This window comes from Dreissena polymorpha, chromosome 14 (genome assembly GCF_020536995.1).
Source record: "Dreissena polymorpha isolate Duluth1 chromosome 14, UMN_Dpol_1.0, whole genome shotgun sequence".
NCBI lineage: Eukaryota > Metazoa > Mollusca > Bivalvia > Myida > Dreissenidae > Dreissena > Dreissena polymorpha.
This window is the reverse complement of record NC_068368.1, coordinates 34,653,893-34,681,568: the sequence shown is the minus strand read 5'-3', so window position 1 is coordinate 34,681,568 and position 27,676 is coordinate 34,653,893. Positions and strand designations below refer to the sequence as shown.

Sequence of the window (27,676 nt, the reverse complement as noted above, 5' to 3'; positions counted from 1 at the left end):
TGTTATCCAAGTTACGTTCAAATGCATATTCGTTCGGAAGAAGGCCAGATGCGATTGCTTTATATTGTTATAAAAACGCAACATTGGTAAAGCGCATTTTAACCGACGAAAGCTTTATCAACTAGGACTGTTTGTAAAACATGCATGCCCCCCCCCCATATGGGCTGTCAGTTGTAATGGCAGCCATTGTGTGAATACGTTTTGTCACTGTGACCTTGACCTTTGACCTAGTGACCTGAAAATCAATAGGGGTCATCTGCCAGTTATGATCAATGTTCCTATGAAGTTTCATGATCATAGGCCTAAGCGTTTTTGAGTTAGTATCCGGAAACCATTTTACTGCTTCGAGTCACTGTGACCTTGACCTCTGACCTAGTGACCTGAAAATCAATAGGGGTCATCTGCCAATTATGATCAATGTTCCTATGAAGTTTCATGATCCTAGGCGTAAGCATTCTTGAGTAATTATCCGGAAACCATTTTACGGTTTCAAGTCACTGTGACCTTGACCTTTGACCTAGTGACATGAAAATCAAAAGAGGTCATCTGCCAGTCATGATCAATGTACTATGAAGTTTCGTGATCCTAGGCCTAAGCATTCTTGAGTTATCATCCGGAAACCATTTTACTATTTCGAGTCACTGTGACCTTGACCTTTGACCTAGTGACCTGAAAGTCAATGGGGGTCATCTGCCAGTCATGCTAAATGTACCTTCATGATCGTAGGCCTAAGCGTTCTTGAGTTATCATCCGGAAACCATCTGGTGGACGGACCGACGGACCGTCGGACCGACATGTTCAAAACAATATACCCCCACTTCTTCGAAGGGGGGGGGGGGGGGCATAATAAATATAATGTATGATTGCAATGTTATGTTTTGATGTAAAGATTGGAATAATTAAACTCGAGAAACAACATCAGTGTAAAACATTGCGAAACCTCCCGCTAGACTTGCATTTAAGGTTTATATACAAGAGTTTATGTAATTAACTGTGCTTCAGATGAATACATATTAATGCTAACATTTATAACACACCTTACAGTAATTAGCCGTTGTCATGAGTATTGAGCATTTTTCGGCGTAGCTGTTTAACGTCACTTTTGACCTTAGATGACCTTCATTCATGATAGGTCTCCAATGAATAAATCCGAATTGTGCATTGGCTAATAATACAAAAATCACCGTAAACATTGGATGCCTAATATTTGAACTGAAATATGACTATATTGTAAATGACATGTTAATTACAATAAATTAAAAACTGTCATGATACAAAATATCATCTAAACATTACATCAAAACGTTTCTCCTTAGTTCACGAAGCAGTATAGCATTTATCACATGTCTCTACAATTAAAAGAAGCTATTGTTTACATACCGTAGCGGTCACACTTAACACTACAAAAACAGGCTAGATTGCACTTTACCGGTACGCAGTTGTTTACCACTATCGACAAAGCGGGGGTTTGGGGCGGTAGCCCCCGATACTAAGGAAATATATAGGTGTTGGAAATATATCTGTCTTCGATTTATTCTAATCCATTTTTGCGTTTATTAGTGTAAATATGTTTCTTTGTACTTTGTTTTGATATTTTTTTTATATAAAGTTCTGTCTTTTTGCAAAAAATTCATATCACTATGATGCTTGCAATATTGAGTATTTTATGTTAACATTATACTAGCATCTTTACACATTATAACACATTATCTTTTATTTCATTCCAACATTATGTTCGTAGTATTTCAGTGGCGAATATGTTTTCTTTTCCTATTGAAACTAATGTATTACTCGTTCAATTATGAAAACCTAGTCATTACAATACTTATTGACAATAAAACATACAATTTCACCTCTTATTGTTCTTCATTTCTTATTTGTTAATACAGTAAAATATATTATCTTATTATCACTCACTACCTTCATTAAAATACATGGTCACTTCATTCCATCTCCTTTCACTGGTCGCAGCATTACAACATCAACGCCGTATATCTTTTTAAAGATATTTCTTGTTTATATTCGATTTGTCCGTACGCACGGTACTTCTTTTGCGCATAAGCTCATCCGCACAGTCTCGGGTCGCTCCGCTCCAATGATATTATACAGGGATTCATTACACTTAGATTAAATAAAAGCAATGTGTCTGTTTATGTGATCTCGGGAACAAAGGATCTCATTTTGACGAAGCATTGTCAGGTTGTTTCGCCTCGAAAATGTGCATAGCATCACTGATAAAAATATACATTTTTATGCCCCCACCCCATTCGAAAAAGAATGGTATATTGTTTTGCTGGATGTCGGTTTGTCGGTATTTCGGTAGACCAGTTCGTTTCCGATCAATAATGTGTGAACGTACTGACTAATTGGGTCCCATTCGAATTTGCCTTTGCAGGTAGACGACCCCAATGAAATAGGGGTCACAGGTCAAGGTCACTGTAAGACTAAGAGTGAAATTTTATCCAATCAATAACTTGTGAACGGATTGACAAATTGGGTTGATACTTTCCATGTGCATAGCCCGTTGCCAGTAAATGACCTCTTTTGAAAGTGTGGTCGCTAGGTCAAAGGTGAGGGTCAATGTCACAATAATTGTGAAAATCGTTTCCGATCGATAACTCGTCAAAAATTGGGTTCACTTGCTCCAAGCCTTGTTTGGTCTGGGGGGGGGGGGGGGTAAATATCTCCGACCGCGGAGCACTTGTTAAATAAGATTTCCAACTCCAGATTCTTACATAAATGGCCTTGACCACTTTTCACGAACTAAATCACAACGCCCTTGACCCGACCTTTAAGAACATGTTCAACGCAATATTGAAGTAGAGACAACAATCGTATTTTCTTTCTTTTATTTAAGGTATGCGTTTAGTTAAGGTATTTAAATAAATATAGATAATGAACAATAAACAACGTAAAAAAAACTTATTTGAAATGGTTCACGAAATACTGCGCATAATACAGTTAAACAAATTACCGTCTTACCATCAAAGCTAAAACATGACCACACATAATATAATGACACTCGTGAACATCTTATGACTCACATCACGCGGAAATGGGTCTTAAGCCACATGCATCCAGCTATGTGATTAAAGCTACAGACCAGCCTGCGCATCCGCATAGAGTGGTCACGTGATACTCTGTATGCTATAAACAGAGCAGCATACTCTATAACAAAAATAATGTATCACATTAAACAAGACATGATGATAGTGTATCTTAAAATATGCAACAGGAATTCGAAAAGTATTCCTAATACTTAAGATTAATAGGTCCAGGCCACATTTGTTTTATTTTTATAACGTTCTAAAGTATTACAAGATGGTACTCTAAAATAGATTAAATTGTAACACACTTTGACGTTATTTAAAATATCCACACGACTGATATACTATCATATGCCCATATAACTAATTCATAATGTACAAATGTACGATATGGATTTAAAGAAACGATAAACTACCATTTACTTACTGACTAGTCACAAGCACTCCACAATTAATAGCAAAATGGTTTTTATTTGTCTGAAAAGTGAACATTTCAATGATTATAATTACATTTTCAAGTTAACCTTGCCACAAACTTCCTGCCCTTTTTGTTTGTTAATGACAAGTATGTTTCACTTGACTCATATTCAAACGTGAACCGACTTTGTCTCTTGACAAATGTTCGTATTTTTACCCAAATTTAACACGTGACCCAAGTTCAACGCGTGATTGGAACTACCTCACGTGACCGAAGCAGAACAGCATATGGACCAAAAGTCGATACATTTCCAAAATTTATTACATGACATTCACGTATATCATGCTACCCACAGCTAAACGACGTTACCCGCGTAGCACATCACGTGACCCAGAGTTAATCACGTGATCTGGACACGTGTCACACGCCGGTCTCGCTGTAACGCCACGAGCCGTCCTCCTCCGCCGTCGCGCTCGAATGACCCACGAGGATCGGTCGCACGTGCGGCTCCACGTGGTCACGTGTCCCTCGGTCGGCCGAACGTGACCGGAAGCGCTTCTTGATCCGCTGCAGAGTGGAACGTCCGCTCGATGCCTCTTCCTTGTCAGCGTCCATAGAACTCTTCGACGGCGAAGAGTTACTCTGAAAAATACTTGATCTGTTAGTTTCCGGCAAAACACTTTGAACGTGTGGAGATAAGGCGTGTAACTTATAGTTCCATTCTCTCGTTACAGTTGATTCTAATAAGAATTTATAATATACTTTCTGAAGAATATTCACTTAGGAATGCTAAACCACTTCGAATTGCTAAGATAATCAGGAAAAGTGTAAGTAAGTAATCTGATCTCGGTTATATCGCTGAAACTTAGTTTTTCTAACTTATGTATAGATAAAAGATGATGTACTTAATAAAATTGTTGTTTTGCAAATAAATAACAATAACCAAACAAGCAAACAAACACGATGAAATAATATTGAATGAAGCATATCATGGAAGCGCTTTTATAAGAGTCTTGATTGTGACGAAATTTACTTATATTGGGTTTATACCTAGATTATGATCACTTTTATTATTGTGTGTGATAACTACAGTATATGAATAATTCTAACAGTTACACTTTTTGACGATGCTGCGAAGCATCGTCTAAGTTATCATACCATGAAAAAATTCTTCACAATGGCGACCTTTGTAAAAAAAACGAGCCAGTCCGATTGAGATAGCTCGATTTTTCTAATCGGCATACCTGGCTGATTATCATTGATAAAGGTGTGTGTATCAGAGTTTATTGACAGGTCTTGCTTGCCCCTTCACGGGGTCTTTATAGTCCGACCTGCCCCTGTGACCTTTCAAGGGAGAAAGATTAATTTTGAGCCAAAGTAGGTCAAATTTACCCCGGCTGCCCGGGTATTCGCCAAAGATATAATTTAGATCCAAATAGACCAGTGCACGGTGACCAATGAGACCTTAATGAGCACTGGTCATTGATAAAGGTATAGGAAGCTCAGCTATAAATAGGACAGCATATTCTGGGAAAAAGATTTAATAATAGTTTAAAAACGTTAATTTTAAATCAGTTATATTCAATCCATTATATGTTTATAGATCAATAAAACAACTATGCAATTTCTGTATTGTATTTGACATTTGTCGAGATTCAGTAAATAAATTGCAAATTAAAACGTGTATAATTAACTTTCAACGCGATCATGAGTGTAAAGAAAACGAATTATTTCGAACCTGCCATTTGTAAACGTTGTAGCGACTATGGTATATAAACAGCATAATAGCCGTAAGATATCTATGAAACTCGCTCGTGTGCGTGCTTTCTCATTTTGCATACTAATAAACTTTTCAAACAGTAATTACAGAGCCACATCAGTGCACATCCTATGTTTGATAATTCATTCGCTTGTTGGATATTGTTTGCTATTTTAAACACATATTAGGTCATATCGCGGAGATTTAGTTAACCTTACCATGTGTTCATGGTCTAACTCACGTATTCAAGTGCTCTTACGACTATGGGCTCATACCTACTTTCGGGAATCATCATGAAATTATTGCCTTACTTAACAAACAAACATGTCTAAGCTTATTGAATTAGAGAAAACAATAATCAGAAGAGAAAAAATTATATGTTCATGCACATGGGCATGTGAAATCACGTCCGTACACATAGCATCATTAACTTAGGAAAGGAAACAACGAAATATAAAGTTTGGTATGATATACATGTGAAATTAAAGAGCATGGTGTAATTAAAGAGCATGTCAAGTTTTGAATTTATATGCTGAAACGTAATGTTATAACCCACAAACGTTTTACTGTAACAGAACGTTTTCAAAGATAAGTGGTACAGAAAATACACGTCGAATATCTTTTTAAAGATATTTCTTGCTATATTTGATCGAGAATGTAACCCGCCTCCCAGTTTCGTGGAATGGATCAAGCTCCCCACGTGTACTACTTCCCCGTACCCCCATTTTTTTTCGTACCCTACATTTTTCGTACCCAAATTTTTTTCGTACCCATTTTTTTTTGTACATAAATTATTGCTCGTAACCAAATGTTTTTTCGTACCCAATTTGTTTTTCGTAACCAAATGATTTTTCGGAGGCTTTTTTATTTGGCATAATTTTTGTATCCAAAATTTTCGTACCCATTTATTTTCCTACCGAAAATTTTCGTACTCACATACACAATTGTGGTGATGTAGATAAACTTAAATAGATGCTTTTATATCAATCCTCCTCAAAAGCATCGTCACACCAGTACTGTCAGTACTTTGATTATCAATAGTGGCTAACTGTATTTTTTACTATTCACCTTTTTATCTTTTTTGGAAGTTTTCTCTCTATTCTCATCGTTATCGGGTATTTTAATGGGAGTTAACTGCTCCTGTGTCACATGTGCATCGTCTAGAGCCGGGTTGACTACCTTTGCAAGTTCTGTTTCGTGGAATTCCGTTTCTTTGACAACGTTAAGTCTCTGTCCTTTGTCGTATTCCCTCGCACTTTGTGACCTTTTAATCTTTGGCTTAAATTTACGCTTCATCGCACTGATTATGTCTCGTAATCCTGAGTGATGTTTACTAGAACCGGAAGTGTTCTCCACACTCCTTACGCGCGGCATGACGTCATTTCCCGTCGCACTTATCTCCTGCTCGGGAGCAAGGTTTATAACACCGTCGTCCATAGAAACCGAGTTCCGCAAGTGACCTTTAGCACCATTTATGTGTTCAACACTTTCGGAGGCGTAAAGTTCCGTTGAACTTCGACTGTTCCTGTTTGGATTGGCCTCCCGTTTGCGCCTTTCCGACCAGGAAACAGTGGTCGAGGAGGTAGATGAGGGCTGAGACTCGAAGAAACGCCGCCTAGCGGTCTGCGGCGACAGTCGGTCGAGACTTCCGGATTCGAGAGGACCAGCTCCGTAAAGACCGTTACTCCCGTTCGATGCGGACACAAAAGACGGCGTTATTGACGTTCCGACGGGGGAGGAATCGGCAGAGGAGCTCCTCGAGTTGACATCGGTTAAAGGCGTATAAAGACGATGGGAACGCGAAGTCGTATCTAGCGTCATCGTTTTCAGGACAGGGTTCACTAGTTTTGTCCGCGACTGAGGAGCGGGACTGGTGCTTCGAGATCGAGGAATGATAAAACTTGGCGGCGGCTTCGGAAGGGTGGTAATTTTTGTCTCCACCCGGGTTACGTCCCTTGTCTGTTTAATTCGGTGCACCTCGACTTTCGTGTCCCTGTCGTCGTTGTAAAAGGACGACTGTTCCATAACGTTATTCTCGAGGCTGTCGGACGGGATTATCCCGTTGCTAGGGAACGTTACGTGGCTGCCCTCGTGTGTCACGTGACGTTGAACGCCTGGCGTTTCTCGCCTCTCGCCGCTATCTTTAACTGTAAAGAATGACATGATCAAATATTATTTATTGGTGAACTATAATGACTCTGTTCAATTTTTAACATAAAAATAAATATATATTTGGGGAAAATATATTAACAAATTTATTGACCCATTAATTTTGATGTTAAGAATAGGCCTTAAAAATAGTATTTTGCCTCAACAAGTTATTTTTGTTTACACAGAAACGTAAGGTTTAACGTCTCCCTTCCTCAAAAAGATCGGGTTGGAAACAAATATGGATGGCAATACCACAACCTCCCGTATGTGTTACCTCCCATCACGGTAATATAAAAAGTGAACATTGCTCTGAAACAGGCAAATCCACGTGTAGTTAAGCAGTATACTCACGTTTCACTTCCGGTTTAGCCTCGTGATAACTGAATGGGATTCCCGGCCCTTGAGGCCCCAACAGGAACTCGTCCTTGAGAAGCTCGATCTCTGAACTGGAGAGGCTCCTTATTAAAACAAGGACATGGTGAAATATGATATTTAATATCACTTGCAAAATGCATCTAGGACTACAAATGTAATTTGGTTGGCCTAGTGTACCATTTTATCAAACAGAGTTCCATGTCAGTTCTGTGAGACGATAATTGTGCCGACGTCAGGGACGACACTTTCCGCCTAAATTAGATTTTTGATAAGAAGAGACTTCATTTAAACGAAAAATGTCATAAAAGCGGTAAGTGTCGTCCATGATTAGCCTGTGCGGACTACACAGGTTAATCTGGGACGACACTTTACGCACATGCATTATGCCCAGTTTTCTCAGAACGCGACTCATATATATCGTTCGCGCCGCTTACCTGCGCATCTTCTGTTTCTCCTCATGCAAGAAGTCAGCAGTGGGTCTCGCTAACTCCTCCGCCACAAAGTGGATCTGACGTAATGACTGCAAGGAAGGATTGTTATACCATTAGGTAAATTAAATCATTATTAATATATTTATAATCATCGCCATCGCCTTTGTCATTATCATCATCATCATCGTCATCGTCATCATCATCATCATCATCATCATCATCATCATCATCATCATCATCATCATCATCATCATCATCATCATTATCATCATCATCACCATCACCATCATCATCATCATCATCATCATCACCATCATCATCATCATCATCATCATCATCATCATCATCATCATCATCATCATCATCATCATCATCATCACCATCACCATCATAATCATCATAATCATCATAATCATCATCATCATCATCATCATCATCATCATCATCATCATCATCATCATCATCACCATCAACATCATCACCATCATCATCATCAACATCACCATCACCATCATCATCATCATCATCATCATCATCATCATCATCATCATCATCATCATCATCATCAACATCACCATCATCATCATCATCATCATCATCATCATCATCATCATCATCAACATCACCATCACCATCATCATCATCATCATCATCATCATCACCATGATATCTTTAAATAATCATTAGCCTGATTATCTGGTCATCAAAATCATCCTCATCGCCACTTTCTTCATCGTATCCGATAGATCTAATATCATGACTCTCGAAATCATCACATACCCATCATAACACCTACATTTTAATGAACCGTAATATTTTTTAAAAGCCTGTTCTGGACAAGATTAAAGAACTTCAACATACTTATTTAAAAGGTTTTATAATTAAATAAAAAGTTTCTATTCAATATACGTGTACTTACCTCTTTCACATATTTTAAAATGACCTGAAATAAAATACAGAATGATGCAAAAAAACGTATAAAACGTTGCAATAAAGGACAATGTCGCCGCTGTAGGTATGAATTTTTGCAAGAACATGTATGGACGTTTATATTAAACAATTGATAATGCATTCAACTGCGAACATAAGTTATAATGTTATTGACTGTATTTTGCACGCCATAGCAATCGTTACTCATATTTATAATTGTATTGCATATGTATCAGCGTACCTTTGGCTCTATTGTGCTAACCAAACAATCGTTCCGTTGGTAATTATATGTTACGTAGAATCATTTCAAGCCTTGTGAAAAGCAAAATATGGATTTCAACATTTTCACGAAACTTAAACCATTTTTATAATATAATGTTAATGTTTTTTTAATATTTAAAACATTTCTGAATTTCTATTAACCTGGTCGATGTTTTCTTTCAAGTCGCTAATTTCGTTAGGCTCGTGTGACGTAACTGACGCTGACGCCGCTGATGCATCCCCTGACGTTCCACTGACGTCATTTCCGTTACTAGGAAGTGTTGCTGAAGTGTCGGATTCGACGACAATGCTCGCCAACTCCCTAAGACGTTTAAGCTAAACGGAAATACACATTGGTAAAAGAATGGAATATTTTTTGTTAAATAATTATATGTAATGTCATAAACAATAAGGTTATGTATGTTAAAATGGTTTTGTTTAAATTGGTTGAATTAAGCAGTTTGTAACAAAACATATATCTCTATGAGTTGCCTTCGGGAAATACATATGATTATGGTTATGGTACCGATGATAAAAGAAATTATTGTGATCATTATGAGTATTATTATAAATAATTATTCGATTGTATTGTATACACACACACATACACACACACACCAATTGAACATGCAAAAAGATCACAGGCCAATTATAAACAAAGCCATCAAATATCCTTATTATTATTGTTTTATTGCAGTTGGTATTGTTGTATCCCACAATTAATTCACATTTTCTTACACATACCGCTGCTAACACGTCATCGATTCGACGCACGTCGCGCACGTGCAGTTTTCTCATTTCCGCCAGACGCCGCAAGAGGTCGCCTTTCTCCTTTACCCAGAAGTCGTTCTCCTGCTGGTGTTTCTCGCGCATGTCCTCCATCTGACGCTCCACGTGCTTAACACGTGTGCCCTCGGTCCTCAGCTAGGATAGAAAGAAATTATACGCGTTATAGTCAGACGAGTTAAAAAACACCAAAAAACAACAAATCGGCTAAACATTCTTATAGCTTCTTCGGACATCCGATTTGCCAATATAAACCTGGTACGCTGTTTCTTGATGTTTAGTTTTAACTACTTCATGGTAAATTATTATGTTTTATATATCTTAATATGCAATTATATTAATAAATCTAATACACATAGTTACGTTTATTTAAATAAAAGTGATTTATACAAGCAATTTATTTAAATTACCAAAATATTTCTTTACAAAATACCATTATGTTACTATACATGTAGAACAACGTATAAGTGTTAAAATTGATGTAAACACGTATGAGAAAGTCATTGGTTTTTTATCTGCATGTACTTTTATCCCTACAATAATATATATTTATATTCCAAGATTCATTGCTTGAATAAAAAAAAAGATTCATTGCTTGAATTATATGTTAAAGCAAAACTTCATATGCACCGACAATTGGAGAAAATTAACCCGTTGTTGCTGCCAATTATGAGGACAATATGCTGCAGATTGTTTTGTTAATCTTTAAAACTTCTTGAAAAAAAAACCAGAAAGTGTTTTTTTTTAATCCGTATCAAAGATGCATTTCTAGCCACGACATTTATTCCTCAGAGAACGTTCCATGTTATCCAACACCGTTCAAGCTCCCTATGTCAGCTCAATGCTCTGTGTGATGTTTTATATTTTTTTTATTGGCTTCTTTAACTCCCCTTTCTTGGTCAATAGTTTTTATCAAATTGTGGGCCCGCGTATACAACGCATTAACATTTCCCTTATAACGCACATTGTATTAACACCCACTCCTAGAGAGCCCTTACCTCGAGCGACATTCTCTGCCTGTTGTTCTTCACGTCCTCCAGCTCTGTCTGATGACTCTCCAGCTGGTCTAACAGGTTTCTCCTCTCGCGCGCATGCTCCTCGTCCCGGCGTTGAAGCTGCTCCTACAGTGTCATGTCATTTTTATTACGATAAAAAGGGAGTGAATCATCGCTGTGTTAAATTATCGACTGTCTGTTTGAGTATACAAAACAGAGGGGCATTAAATACGTCGGATTTTTTTGGAGGGTGGGATCAAATATTAAATGTGAAGATAAACTGTCAACCGAAAAATATGTAGCCCTAAAATCAAACAGTAACTTGACGTTTTTTTAGAAATGTGGAAGAAGATGAATGTATATAGATCTACGTTTCCACACAAAAGACAACTAACATGAACCTTGCTCTAGGAAAACTGGGCTTAATACATGTGCGTACAGTTTTGTCCCAGATAAGCATGTGCAGTCCGCATAGAAACATTTTCCGCCTACGCCGGATTTCGTGAAGAATAGGCTACCTTTTATCGAAAAAAAATGCCATAAAAATGGAAAGTGTCGTCCCTGATTAGCTTTTGTGGACCGCACAAGCAAGTCCATGACATCACTTAACGCACATGCAATACGCACAGTTTTCCTAGTACACGGCTCATTTAATAAAGGTGCCCCATACCTGCAGATCCATAGCCAGCTGGTGGGCCTCCGTGAGGAGCCGCTTCTGCTCCGCCCGCTCCTTCTCCCAGGCTATCTCCATCCGGTACTGCGTGTCCTTGCTGCGGGACTGCGCATGAATGAACACAGACAGCTGCTCATCCAGCTGAAATGATATGAGTCACTAAGCATCGTTCTTGGAAAATGGGGCTTAATGCATGTGCGTAAAGTGCCGCCCCAGATGTGCATGTGGAGGCCCACAGACTACTCAGGGACGACACTTTCCGCTTTAATGGTATTTTTCGTGTAAAGCGCATTTCTTCTTAGAAAAAATACAGTTAATGCGGAAATTGTTGTCCCGGATTAGCCTGTGTGGACAACACTGGCTAACATGCATAAATTGACGCACATGCATAAATCCTATTTTCTCATTTCGAGGTTTACATCGTGAATAGAATTGAATTTGATGTTTTTGAAATGATCGAAATGTATTTATGGATCAAGAAAAGGCCATAAAACTGTTGAAAGGCCGAACACGATGACAATCAATCAACATTACCCATATGAGTGTTAACACTGTTATAGACCATCGCATGAGTATTTGTTCATTAAAACATATTTTTTCACACACAGAAAGAAAGGCACGATGGACAATAATTAGTTTACTTGTATTTATATAAATTAATAAATACTTGTCAACAGAAATGATGAAAACAATATGAACTGTAATGTTTGAATGCTTCATGAAAAGTAAATATTTGCCCATTAGAACCTTTAGGTATCATTAGCTTAGTGCAACTGAAAGAGACGGCAACTAATGTTCAGGCCTTCAAGTAATTGGTTGATTTTGCTGTTGAACTGTTGATACCCATAGCTATGGACAAACACAGACGGCGTTCAGACCTGATTACAGGCCCCCAAGTACCTGGGTATACACAGACGTCAATAAGACTTGAGGTCAGGCCTTAAATTACCAGGACAAACACAGACGGCAACAAGATCTGAGTTCAGGCTTACAACGGTCGACGTGGTGTAGTGAATCTCGTGTACCACTTAGTACTGGTTATACACAGGACAAGGACCAGATAGCGTTTCAATTAGCACTAGGCTTTTGCTGCACTTGACCTAAAATACATGGGTTTAAACTAAACAGGCTCTCACATTTTCTGGTTGGTCTTGCTTTGAATTTAGGCCCCCTAGTTACCTGGTTGATCTTGCTGTTGAGCTGCGCACGCTCCACGTCCCAGTTCCGGCGCTCGCTGGTAATCTTTTTCACGAGGTCCGTGCGCTCCACATCCTGATCCATCAGCTGTCGCCTGAGGGCGTCAATCTGCGCGCGCAGGTGTTGAGCGATCTCCTTGCCTTCCTCAATCTACGGAATAGCAGCGTGTCACAGAAAGCGGAATTGTTGAACGTGAGACTGGGTTTGCCTCAGTATTTCTCCGTGTATCCTTTCATAATATTGACCTTGTCATAACTTACATATTGTATAACAGGACCATTCATGCAGTTGCGACGATGAAGGTAATGAAGAAAAAAGTTCTTAACAGATCTAATTGTGATGATGATGATGATGACGACGATTATGATGATGATGATAAATATGACGGTAGAACGACGATAGTGCTATTGCATCTTTGACAAAAGATAATGACTAACATGATGACGAAGGTGGTTATAATTATGACGATTATCTAATATCTTGATATAAATAGATAATTGAGCCTCGCTCTGAGAAAACGGGGATAAATGTGTTTGCGGGAAGAGTCGTACCTGTTCACATAGGCTAATCAGGGACGACACTTTCCACTAGAGCAGGGTGTCGCTAAGAAGAGACTTCCTTTTAACGAAAAATACAATCAAAACGGAAAGTATCGTCTCTTATTAGCCTCTGCGGACCGTGCAGTCTAATCTCGGAGGACACTGTAAGCATATACATTAAATCCTCCGGGGTTTTTAACGCGAACAAACCTGAGTGATGTGACTCTCGAGAACTGAGCGTTCGTCCTTCCAGCGCGAGAGGTCTTGCGTGTAGTTATCCCGGATGTTGGCCATGCCCTTCTGGACGCCCACGATGATCTCCTTGTCAAAGTGCGTCTCCCGCTGGAGCCGCTCCACCACCTCCAGCAGCTGCAGGTGCTCCTTCTGTAACCTAGCAACAGAGGGCGGGTAATAGATTACGTCACTGTAACATAGCAACAGAAGGTGGATACAAGTTTACATCACTAGAACCTAACAATAGAGGACGGGTAACAGTTGTGGTCATTAGACGTTCTCAGACTTTGCTAGATTGTGTAAAACTCCACTAATCTGAAGATAATGAATCCGCTGTTGCTACCTATAATGATAACACTATCCGCAGTCTGTGCAGTCTGCACAGGCTAATCAGGGACGACACTTTCCGCATAAACTTGATTTTCGGTAAGGAGTGACTTCCTTGAAACTTAAATTTCCATAAAAGCGGAAAGTGTCGTCCCTGATTAACCTGTTCGGACTGCACAGGCTAATCTGGGAAGACACTTTACGCACATGCATTAAGCTCAGTTTTCTCAGAACTCGACTCAAAATTTTGTGTTTGAAAGAAGGATAAATCCGGTGAAATAGTTCAGAATACCTGTCGAGTTGCGTCTCATAGCGCACTTTCATGGCCAACAACTCGGCCTTGAGGAGCTTCTCACTGTGGTGCAGCTGGTAGTTGATCTCGTCCTTATAAGCAATAACGGAGAACGTTATATCGTAATAAAATAATGATTTCAAGCATTACGTTAGTTTTATTTGAAGGTAAGACACGTATTCTTACCAGTTGTTAAGGGAAGAGAGAACAGCCAAATATTTTTTTCAGCTATGCAACTCGTTCGGAGGTTACTATTTTAGTTAACGGAAAAATTACATTATTACAAGTTATTATCGGTTCCTGATTAATTGAATTTCATGGTTTTGAAATTTGATAATGAGCCGAAATATAAAAGATGTCAAACATATCAGACCAAGGTAACTTTAACAAATCTCGACCTTGTGCTCACCAGGTGTTAATGAGGAAAAAGAAAAACAGAAAATGTTTTACATTAAGCTTAATTTGAAGTATTATTCATAAAATAATAATTTTACTTGGCCACGGAGTTTAACGAGTTCATCTGACATTTTGTCGTTGTTGGTCATCTCGTGGGTCAACATCCTGATCTTCGACGTCAGTTCCTCCGTCAATTTGAATTTCTCCGTTTTCAAAATCCTCACTGTGTTGTCGTGTTCCATCTTCTGCAGCTTCAATTCGTGCACGAGCTTCTCACGTGTCTCCAGTATCGCATGGACTTCCCTGCGCAGCGTCTGGATGGCGTGCGAGTCTTTCTTCTCGGCTGTGCTTTCATACAGCCTCAGTTTCTCGTTGGTTATGTTCAGCTGCGTACCCAAATATGACCGGTCACGTTCCCACATGAGCATCGCCTCGCTTAGCGCTTGTTTCGCTTTGTCCAGTTCATTTTGCAGTGTTTGTTTGTCCTGATGCAGCTCAGATAGGTTACTCATCAGGTTGTCCACGTCAGACTGGAGGCGTTCATTCTCGGTCTCGATTTCATTCTTTTCACTTTTAAGTGTCTCTTCGATTTTCAGCTCCAATTCAGCGATGGTTGATTCGCTTTCCTTTCTTTTCAGGACCGCCTCTTGGACCTCTTCTTCTAGAAAGTGCAACTCTTCGGTCTTTTCTTCGAGATGGGAGCTCAACTTATGCAACTGTTCATCTTTTTCTGCAAAACACACCATTTTATAAATACGCATTTAGTGATCTATGAATATATTTATTGTTTCGTAAGATTTATATCAATAACCTCTTTAAACCAATAAATTATAATTAAATGTTCAATATTTAAAAAGAAGTTATGTACATGTTGGAATACCACATGAAAATATACTAAATCGTTTAAATACTTTGGGCATGCTGTTCCTAAGCTCAGGTGGCTAACACTGATATCAAAAGCAATTTGTTTCATTTGTGAAACGTTATTTGCCAACTCATGCGACAATTGGTGTTGTGCGGTATGCAAACAGCGTAGCTCTAGACCAGCCTCCCCATTAGCGCAGTCCGGTAATGAGCTACCCCTGTCCGATGATGAGACCACACAACCGTGCGAGACCCTATAGTGGACAGGGTAGCTCCAGACAATCCTCGCATTTGCGCAGTCCGGCCAGGAGCTACCATATTCGCTGAAAAGGCCACGTGACCAGCCTCCGCATGAGCGCAGTCCGGCCAGGAGCTACGCTGTTCGCTGATGAGACAACGTAACCTTGCGTGGAAGCGGGGGGGGGGGGGGTAGCTCCTGACCAGACTGCGCAAATAAACCATACCGAATTTCACACGATTCTGGTCATATTAACTTTAAAAAAAATCATATACAATTCCACATTACCTTTGATTCGTTCCTCTCTTTCTGCGACCGCTTCTTTAAGCTCCTTTATCGTTCTTTCTCGCTGCGATATTTTGTCAAAAAGTTCTTGCATGTCTTCTTCGCGCTGCCTTATGATATCCTCCTGTTCTTGGATTAGCTCTTCCTTTCGTGCAATTTGATCTGCACGTAAATTAGTTTAGTTTATTATGTCATATAAATACATTAATAAATGATTTGCCTCAGTTGATGTTTACATTTGATACTCGTTTTAACTCTAATTAATGAAATCGAATATATTGTATTATTTCCATGTCATAAAGAGAATATATTCGGAAAATTAGTGAACATTAGTGATCCTATTTATTTCATTGTTAAAATAAAATACAGCATATGAAATTCAATTCATTGTGATAATCGTGTGACCACAGATAACTGTAGTTTGTATTGGTAGTATTCATTTATACGGAATGAAAATAAATACAAAGTTAGTGAGTTGGTATATATATATATATAAATTATATATATTGATTTTCTTTAAATTATTATTTTTCATGTAAAAAAATACTCATCTCATCATTTTTAATAACTGAATGTTTGTTAACAATGTTAGATTGACAAAAAGTTAATGTGTTTATTTAAAAAAATTATTTTCCACTTTCGAGACCAAGGAAAACAATTTGAGAGGTCTTTAACCTTCTAAAATTGTCATTCGATATAATACCAGGAACTTCCTTTTAAAATACAAGTGTGCAACACGACCCACAATTGAATTTACGGGTCCACACTAGCTCTTATCTAAAAAAGATAATATTGCCAAATAGCCATACATTGTAAACGAATTGAAAACGCAAGTTTAAATGAGTATATAGACTTCATATCTGTTTTGTCCAAGAAAAAGGTTTATTAAGTAACCACAATATGTGTTAAGGTGTAGTATTCAGTTGTATACGCCTTCTTCATTGTATTATATACCAGTGCAATTCCTAATAAAGTATACGTGCTAATTTATGTACCCAATTTCGCTTTGCCCAGTTGAATGAATTAATACAATACTTGAAATGATGTAAACTCTAATCGCCACATTGCTAATTTATGTAAGTCGCGTTCTGAGAAAACTGGGCATAATGCATGTGCGTAATGTGTCGTCCCAGATTAGCCTGTGTAGTCTGCACAAGCTAATCAGGGACGACACTTTTCGCCTAAATTGGAAACAAAAGACTTAATGTCATAAAAGCGGAAAGTGTCGTCCCTGATAAGCCTGTGGGGAACTGCACAGGCTAATCTGGGACGAAACTTCATGCACATGCATTAAGCCCAGTTTTCTCAGAACGCGACTCCTTATGAGATATCATCAATCTCATTCCAGCTGCTATGTTGCTTAATTTGTTAAGACTGGCGTTAACGCACAGTACAAGGGCGTGCCGCTTGATTAATGCACATTCCCCATCATAATAGATTCATATCAGTTTTTGTTTGTTTGACAGTACATTAATTACAAAAAGAACAACACAAATACGCCGTATTTGTTTAAGAAACGTGAATACATTTTGCATAAAATGCATTTCAAAAGTTTTTTATAAGGACTGTGTTTACGTTACGTGTTAATTTATTTTCATCTCCTGACTTATTCCTCGCGCGTGAGACTTAAACCGTGATGTTAAATATTCATCCGTTATAGAAATGAGCATCGTTTTAGGAAAACTGGGCTTTATGCATTTGAGTTCAATGTTGTCCCAGATTAGCCTGTGCAATCCGCACGGTCTAATCCGCGACGACCCTTTCCGTCTTTCCCCGACCCTTTCCGTCTTTTCCCGGTATTATTTGTTTGACGGAAGTATCTTCTTAGCGGAAATCAAGTTACGGCGAAAAGTGTTTACTCTTTATTGCACAGGCTTATCTGGGACGCACTTTAGCCACATGCAGTCCGAAGTCCAGTTTTCCCAGAACGAGGCTCATATTGTACCGGAAGTCTTACTTGTCTTATCCTTGATGTTGTTGTCCCTCTCCTTCAAGAAAATGTCCTTCATTCGGTCCTCTTCTCTAATCTTGCTGAGTTGATCTTCCAGTCTCTTCGTCTCTTGGACCTTGGTCCCAAACTTCTGCTCCATAAGTTGCTTGTCTTGTTCAGCGGCGTTGAATTTACTCACCCACATTTCGTTTTTCTGAATGCAAGATTTAAAATAATTATCGATATAACGTTTGTAATAAGTTATTATAGTTTGTTTGGTTTTATCAGAGGCGTTGAATTTACTTACACGGCATTTCATTTTTCTGAATGCACGATTTACAATTATTTCAATGGAACATTTCTAATGAACAGCTATTTTTTAGTCAATGCAGCTCTTAGATGCACTAAGTTTACTCACTGCGCATTACGTTTTTTCTAAATGAACGATGTAAAATAAAAATTATAGAACATTTCTTATAAGAAACTTTTTTCTTCTGATAAATGTATAAATAATATTGATTAAAATTGCTTCTTCTTTTGTCGGTACACATACATGACTAATAACTTAAACACATAATTGCTTTATGCTTTGAAGATACGCTTTATTTGTCAAAATTGCTAATTAAGTTTATATTAAAACCATATACTGAACAGCAACGTCAAAAAAGCTTTAATTGACAAAAGTAACAATAACTTTACGACCAAGAGTAAGTCATAATAAATGACATTATATTTAAATATAATTTATATTTATAATAAATATATTTTAGTGCGAACCAAAAAGCGCATGTTGGTTTCATTTCTGTTCCTGGCATACTGAGAGGGTAATCACGTGATAGTCAAGATGGCGACGTCAATGCCGAGACAGTAATTTTTCGCCGTTTTATACCTTAATTACTTTTGTTTAATTTTTACATGACACTCTCTTGCCAGCCCTATAAGTAAAATGCTGATTGGCGTTTTTAGTTCGTATTCCCCATATATATCTCGACTTTACTCCCCAAAAAATTGTCTTAGTGAAGCTGTAATAAGGTCATCCCTCTTTAAAAATTTGGCAGAGAGTAAAGTTGAAATATAGAGCGAATATTAATACGAAAGAATCTCTAGTAACTGTCTTGCTGATATGGCTGGAAAGTGAGCGGCATTCAAAAATCATACAAGTTACAAAGGGTATTAAACGGCGAAAAATACCCGCCTCGGCATATACGTCGCCATCTTGACTATCACGTGATTACCCTCCTCTAGTTTATCGGGTGACAAGTTTCAAGACTCACAGGGAACGCAAGCGCATAACTTAAATTCTGATTTCACGAACATTTGTTGGTTGTTTCATGTCGTTGCAGTTTTACCTTTGAAGAACACACAGACACAGAATGTCTATGCAAGGTCATTGAACGCGTATTTACCTGCTTGACGTCATTTTTGTGTGAGGTCATTGAACGCGTGTTTACCTGCGTGACGTCATTTCTATGCGCGGTCATTGCACACGTGTTTACCTGCGTAACGTCATTTTGATGCGCGGTAATTGAACACGTGTTTACCCGCGTGAAGTCATTTCTAGGCGCGGTCATTGAACAAGTGTTTACCTGCGTGACGTCATCGATCATCACCTCAAGCTCTTCCGCCTTCGTTTTGAAGGAGATGAGTTCATCACTGAGCTGATTTTTCACGGACTGAAGCTCTGCGCATGTCTTGCAGTAAGGCTCCTGAAAGCAAACATAGGAATAATGCACTTTCAGAAGCGTTATCAGCCAAACAATGTTGGTTACTATTCGCTTGACTTTGGTTTAAGGCATGTCAACTATTGTGTATAAAACTCAGAACAAAACCCGCAACACTGTGTCGTACTTATACAAAGACTTTCTAATACATTCTCAGATATTTAATGTCAAGCTTTATCTTTACAGTTTGTGCACGTGCAACACTGTGTCGTACTTATTGGCGTCGCACTGAAGTGCGGCGACTAGTATGTAATACGTTTTATTTTCGCTTATGGGAGGAGAAGTTATTTTACGGATCAATGCATATATTTTTGTTGTCAGAATATCTTGCATAGTGGTGATTTTTTGTGTAAATTAGTGTAAATAAGTACTACATTTATGCCTTTTACATTTACTACAACATTTATTGCCAATAATGCAAAGCTAATTGTTTTAATTAATAACTGATCACAGGGACTGGGCAATAATAAAAGATCACAGGGACTGGGCAATTACGCGAACCGGTGAAACTTTCTGGTTTTGTATAAAAACAAAACTTCTTTGTTTCACTATCCTAGCAACCACCTAGTTACTAATAAAGGCGCTATAGAGCGCGAAGCGCGACACGTATTATTAATTGTAATAATGAGTCTTGATAAAGGAAGCAGCCGCTTATCAATGAAGAGCACCATCACAGCTTCCCAGTCTCATTACTATAAAGTCCTCCTACACGTTTTTTTTAAGAAGCACATATAGAAGGCCGCAGGCCTGACCCGTATCTTGTCAGTGGTATGGACCCTTTGGTATGGACCTTTAACCCCGCTCACTATCCAGCGTTTAAACTTCCGGGTTTACATTTAAACCGACTATTAATAGCTTATTAATATCTTAGTTAGAAGGTGATTTCTCAAGCGGTTCCGTAGTGTAGTGGTTACACGCTCGCTTCACATGTGAGAGGCCCAAGGTTCGAGCCCCAGTAGAATCAAATTATTTTATGTGTGTTCTATGTTAACTTCTTGTTTTGATGTAGACATTTTAGTTTAAATAAATATGCTGTTTTATTGTAACCATTTTTTGCTTTTATTATGCCCATGAAATATATGTGTGAGAGGGTGGGGGGGGAGGGTTTCGTAAACACATTATAACTTTTACAGTGTTTTCATATCAATGAGAACTCAACACCTATCGTAAATGAGCAACGTAAGAATAAGTTCAGAATCATCTCCCCTTGAAGTTGAGAAAAATATGAAATTACGCTTACAAGATGAAGCAGATTTTTTAAAACCTACACAGTTCTGTTCCATTAATGAAAACTGCACACGGATGCCAGTTTAAAACAAAGGAAACCAATGTAAATGTAATGGACTATGAAATATTTGGGGGTTACAACACAAAATCATGGATAATGGTTATTTGGGAGTTATAACACAACATCATAGATAATGGTTATTTGGGGATTATAACACAAAATCACAGATAATGGTTATACCAGTATCTTTTTCTATTTTGTTAAAAATAATCGGCCAATATATTTATATTTACAGTAGAAAAAAATCGTTCGATGTAACTTCATTGAGTGCCTTTTACACCGAAATTCCCGACGCCCTTTGATGCTTTGCATCAATACTTATCTTGTACAAAGACTTTCTAATACATTCTCAGAAATTTCATGTCATGCTTTATCTTTATAGTTTGTGCACGTGGATTTAAAATCGTAACATCTACTATTTGGCGTTATAAAAATGCTATTCAAACACGTCATCGGTATACACGGTTTTGTTTATACATCGTCGTCTTGATATTACAATGAATTTTTTTTTTTCTAAGTTACATAGGTCCGTATCATGCCGATGAGACAATATATGCTTATGTCCGTAATGCGCTCACAAGATGTATTCAAAACCTTACTATGTATACATTACACAATCAATCCAAGGCGATTTAAACGACATGCAATTCATTGATAAATTAAGATTTCCATTTCCTCATTATTTTTGTTTTTAAATTTTGAAATAAAAGCATAATACTTTTCTGACTTTGATGATCGAGGCAATCTGGCGATATATAACATATTATAACATATAAACATATATCATGTTTGTTATACTGTTAATATTGAAACAAAGACACGAGTTTGAGAACATTACGTTTCGTCGTTTACTGTCTATATTATACTTTGATACTATACTCCAATAATTATGAAAGACTGTGCTTGACCACTCACACAATTATGTAAGCCTGTGCTATGACAACTCATACAATTATGCAAGACTGTACTATGACCACTCAAACACTTATGCAAGACTGTACTATGACCACTCATACTATTATGCAAGACTGCGCAATGACCACTCATTCTATTTTGAAAGCATGTGCTACAACCACTAATACAATTATGCAAGACTGTGCTATGACACTCCTACAATAATGCAAGACTGTTCTATGACCACTCATACAATAATGCAAGAACGTGCTATTACCACTCATACAATTATGCAAGTCAGTGTTATGACCACTCATACAATTATACAAGACTGTGATATGACCACTCATGCGATTATGCAAGCCTGTGACATGACCACTCATACAATTATGCAAACCTGTGTTATGACCACTCATACAAGTATGCAAGACTGTGCTATGACCACTCATGCGATTATGCAAGACTGTGCTATGACTCTCATACAATAATGAAAGACTGTGCTATGACCGCTCATACAACAATGCAAGACTGTGCTATGACCACTCATGCAAGCCTGTGACATGACCACTCATACAATTATACAAGCCTGTGCTATAACGACCCATACAATTATGTAAGACTGTGCTATGGCGACTCATACGATTATGCAAGACTATGCTACTCATACAATTATAAAAGCATGTGCTGTGTCCATTCATATAATTATACAAGCATATGCTATGACCAATCATACAGTTATGCAAGCCTGTTCTATAACCACTCATACAATTATACAAGACAGTGCTATGGTGACTCATACAATTATGCAATCCTAAGCTATGACGAATCATAAACTTATACAAGACAGTTCTATAACGACTCATACAATTATAAAAGACTTTTCTATGTTGACTCATACAATCATACAAGCCTATGCTATGACGACTCATACAATAATGCAAGTCTGTGCTATAACCACTCATACAATTATGCAAGCCTGTTCTATTACCACTCGTACACTTATACAAGCCTGTTCTATAACCACTCATACAATTATACAAGACTGATCTATAACATTTCATGCAATTATACAAGACTGTGCTATGGTGACTCCTACAATTATGCAAGCCTGTGCTATGACGACCCATACAATTATTCAAGCCTTTGCTAAAACCACTCATACAATTATACAAGACTGTGCTATAACCACTCGTACAATTATACAAGTCTGTGCTATGACCACTCATTCAATTATGCAAGCCTGTGCTATGACCACTCATACAATTATACAAGCCTGTGCTATGACCACTCGTACAATTATGCAAGCATGTGCTATGACCACTCATACAATTATACAAGCCTTTGCTATAACCACTCATACAATTATACAAGCATGTGCTATGACCACTCATACAATTATACAAGCCTGTGCTATGACCACTCATACAATTATACAAGCCTGTGCTATGACCACTCATACAATTATGCAAGCATGTGCTATGACCACTCGTACAATTATACAAGCCTTTGCTATAACCACCCATACAATTATACAAGCCTGTGCTATGACCACTCGTACAATTATACAAGCCTGTGCTATGACCACCCGTAATATTATGCAAGCCCGTGCTTTGACTACTCGTACACCCATGCAAGTCTGTGGTATTACTACATATTTCGCATTATGTAGCTCGAAAAAAAAATCGACAATGCAAAATATATCAAAACAAAAAGCACTCGTTAACAGAACACAACCGAAGATAATACGACAAAACACACCGGTTGATTAATTGCATCTAAGTGGAACTGACAAGGAATGTCTGCGGGTATTCAAGCGCCAACTGTATTTGCTAACATCATATGCAGGCGTTAATTGCCAAAACAGTGCAAAGTCGCAGACGTCAGGTGTTTTAAACACATCTGAACGTTTTTGCAGTATTAGAATAAGCAAATGCTAAGACGCGCACAATTTACCACATTTATCATGATGTATAGATTGCGATAGACGAGATTTGGATCGGTTGTCTGTGTGTTTTATGACAGAAATACTTAAAATTAACTTCACAAAATACCCAAAATTGATTTACAAACATATGGTTGTAGTTTTCATTGGTTCACTGAAACAAAAGTTTATGGTTTATTTTTTTAATGGATCTAATAGTCTCATTTGATATTGTTTTATTTACTATATTGCTATCCTAAGCACTGGCTGTTTGTTTACGGTACCATAGTCTAGAGCAATCTTGCTACTTTGATACTAAAATATAAAATCGTATTGTATAAGTATATATGTCTTGTTCTGTGAAAATTGGGCAAAATACATGTGCGGAAAGTTTCGTCCCAGATTAGCCTGTTCAGTCCGAACAAGGCTAATCAGGGACGACACTTTCCGCTTAAACTAGATTTTCGGTAAAAAGGGACTTCCTTTCAACGTAAAATACCATTAAAGCGGAAAGTGTCGTCCCTGATTAGCCTTTGCGGACTGCACAGGCTAATCTGGGACGACACTTAACGCACATGCATTTTGCCCAGTTTTCTCAGAACACGACTCATATATATGTTTGTAATTTATCTATGTTTTGTGTTATGAGTGAGATTTGCCACTCTATGTCCGAAATGTGAAATGTGATAATCAGATAAAGACAGTGACTGTGAGTTCCAATTGTTTACAAGTTCTGTGACCTTGCAGTAAAATCTGTCAATTATACATGCCTGTTTCAAGTTAATTTAATTGTCATCCACTGTACACTGTATATCACCATGCCATGTCCTCCCGTTTGGCTGGATTTGGTATATGTAATTGCATTATTGTTATTGGTCCGGAAATAGCCTGAGCAGTCCGCACAGGCTAATCAGGGACGACACTTTCCGCTTTTATGATATTTTTCGTTTCAAGAAAGTCTCTTCTTAGCAGAAATCCAGTTAAGGCGGAAATTGTCGCCCCTGATAAGCCTGTGCGGACAACACAGGCTAATCTGGGACGACACTTTACGCACATGTATTAAACTCCTTTTTCATAGAGCACGGATCAAATATCTCGGCGTTCATTTAAACAAACTCGTAATGGTGTTAATGCAGAATAAATAATTACAAATGTGTATGCATAATGCAACAGATAGAACTTATATAACATAATATTTATTAATATGTATAAGCTGTACATGTTTAGTTTGGTGAACGATGGTGGCAACATAATATTTCGAAGACATACATTTGTAAGAATTTCTATGAGAATTTCAGTGTTATCAGCGCACCTGGGATTTAGCAATCAAGTGTAAAACAAATATAGAGCCATAAAATTAGTCATAAATTCATCATTTTGTATTTCATATTTTATGATTCGTTTTAAGAAATCCGACAACTTCTCAGGTTGAAATAGTTTACGGGAATAAGCTAAATGCTCCCAATAGCTATCTATTCTATTTTGCTTTATCTGTTAAGTGAAAAAAAGCGTTCTGGCTTTGTAATTGATCTTGTTACGATAACAAATGGAAACAAATGGAAACAACAACATGCTATAATACGTCTTCATTCGATAAAACTTGATTGTGAGCTGTTGCAAAGTGCATTCAGCTGATACTCGTATTAACATTATGAAATCACTACTCTGGGAGTTTCGGTTCTGCTTTTCGCGGGGAACATTAATTGAAGCAATGTGATTAAATTGTTATTAAACTGAATTGATGTTTTCATTTATTCTGTTTAAATTGAATTGCAGTGCAACGCGTTCAATGTTTACATACCCGTGTGTGTTTTGTGATCCCACGGTTGTGAGGAGAGATATGACTTAAAAACAATTTAAACCCCAATATATGTGGTTTCATTGAACGTTTGAAGGCGGTGATATCATCTTTAAACAGGTTGACGCATGAATGACTGTTGTTTTATTTTTGTGTGGTACATTCTGTAATTTTACACTTGTAGAAATTAATTCCGGACTAAGCGTGACGTTTAGCATGCCGTCAAACCGGTTTAGCGCCCAGTTAATTGGCATTTACCGATCAAAGGCGTTGACGCCAATTATAAGAATGTTTATGTTTTATTTTGTTTTCGCTTTTGTATATCCCCGGTCTTTTGTATATTGTCCATTTGCCTTATATACAAAAAACTTTCCGTTCGTAAAAATATTTTCTCCTGCCGATGTTCCAGAGAGTTCAGTGTTAAAGCCATAATACAGGTTAATGACTCACATCTTGGCCAGTAACACCTCAAGAGTACGGTTTGTTGTACTTGAAAGAACTGAATGATTGCTTTCGAAGGTGGATCGGTAGAAATCAGTACAGTTCAATGATTCCTGGTCTCGTGTTACCTATTCAGAATGTCTTTCACATAAGCCCTTTGATAATGTTTCCCAATAACAGTACAATGTATGTGTATTTACATGAAGGAAAACTGAAGTATATGATTTCCTAATTGTTTTCTGCATTCGCGAACATACCGTATAAAACACACACATACGTTCGAGAGAAATTCGTCCCTATAGAAGCGTCTTCCAATAACGTGCGCAACTTTTTATCAACAGACGTCTTTTGAAAAGTCGAAAGTCGTAAGAACAGCAACTAATATAGAATGAAACTACTTTAAGATCGTCTACGACTAAGGGAATATACATGTGTAATTACGATGAAAATGCACATCGCTATAAATTTCGCCACAGTCGAATGCAATGTAACGATATGGCATGAAATCCGAGATTTTAATTTATTGTGCTTGTATGAAAACGTTAATTAAATCGTTATACAACAATATTGTTTAATGAAAAGCAGTTTAAACATACTCTTAATATGCAATGACAATTAATTATCACATTAGACTGAAGTTTCATGTAGTCGAAAAGTATAACTAATTTGGCTGTCTTTCTGATTATAAAATAATGTATATGTGTTTTGTGGTAATTTACTATCATACTTAATATTATTTCTAAATTTAGAAAAATACAAATAATACAAATAAAAGTATTTTTCGTTAAATATTGATAGTTAAATTATATACTGGCGCGTTTTTTTGTAATGCGTGTATTTCATAACTCAGAACAATCTTATATATATATATATATATATATATATATGTGTGTGGAATAGCATTTGCCTGTGTTTTTTAATTAATACATAAATCAATTTTGATTTGTATTTGGCACACTCCCTCCCTATCTTAGCGAATGTCTATTGTTATCCCATATTTGACAGCTCATATCAAACAGTTTGACAACCAAGATAAGTCAGTAATCGTTTCCCAGCAGCAACTTCTGTGTTCGGTCCATGTTTCGTGTTAATTTAACAATTTGCATGTGTACATTAATAGAACTGTTAACGAGTTTTTTTTAAGGAAATACAGCTATTCTGAAAACGAGGCGCCATTGTGAGAGGTTGTTTGTATATTTTTTTTATATAAAAAAAATCAACGTTTTATATAATATTCATTACTCAATATTCATCCATTCGACTGTACAGATACTATGTTTGTTTTTAATTCGCTTCTGTTGACAGTATCATAAAAATAAAATAAAAAGCATATGATGTTTTAAATAAACGGTTCTGCTTCGTCAGTAATCGCATGCAAGGCTGTCAGAACTACATAGGCTTTGTTAGCATGTGTTGAAGAAGTAGATTGTCTACTAATACTTCAAAGCGGCGAATTACAAACAAAGTTGTGTAAAAGATAGCAAA

General features: G+C 37.5%; 1 protein-coding gene across 4 annotated transcripts in view; it reads right to left on the bottom strand.

Moving 5' to 3' along the window:
- Positions 1-3,768: 3,768 nt before the first annotated feature.
- Positions 3,769-27,676, bottom strand: part of LOC127857864 (myosin-11-like) — a 153,277-nt gene continuing 129,369 nt past the window's right edge. For all 4 annotated transcript variants that reach the window (XM_052394561.1, XM_052394564.1, XM_052394563.1 and 1 more), the window contains 16 exons: positions 19,715-19,834; positions 18,156-18,342; positions 16,202-16,360; positions 14,910-15,541; positions 14,416-14,507; positions 13,773-13,953; positions 13,006-13,173; positions 11,824-11,967; positions 11,157-11,279; positions 10,117-10,296; positions 9,535-9,708; positions 9,101-9,124; positions 8,185-8,270; positions 7,727-7,833; positions 6,293-7,371; positions 3,769-4,107 (listed from right to left, as the gene is read on the bottom strand). In XM_052394561.1, the coding sequence (XP_052250521.1) occupies positions 3,886-4,107; positions 6,293-7,371; positions 7,727-7,833; positions 8,185-8,270; positions 9,101-9,124; positions 9,535-9,708; positions 10,117-10,296; positions 11,157-11,279; positions 11,824-11,967; positions 13,006-13,173; positions 13,773-13,953; positions 14,416-14,507; positions 14,910-15,541; positions 16,202-16,360; positions 18,156-18,342; positions 19,715-19,834 (3,678 nt within the window). In that variant the 3' untranslated portion in view covers positions 3,769-3,885. The remainder of the gene's footprint in view (positions 4,108-6,292; positions 7,372-7,726; positions 7,834-8,184; positions 8,271-9,100; positions 9,125-9,534; positions 9,709-10,116; positions 10,297-11,156; positions 11,280-11,823; positions 11,968-13,005; positions 13,174-13,772; positions 13,954-14,415; positions 14,508-14,909; positions 15,542-16,201; positions 16,361-18,155; positions 18,343-19,714; positions 19,835-27,676) is intronic.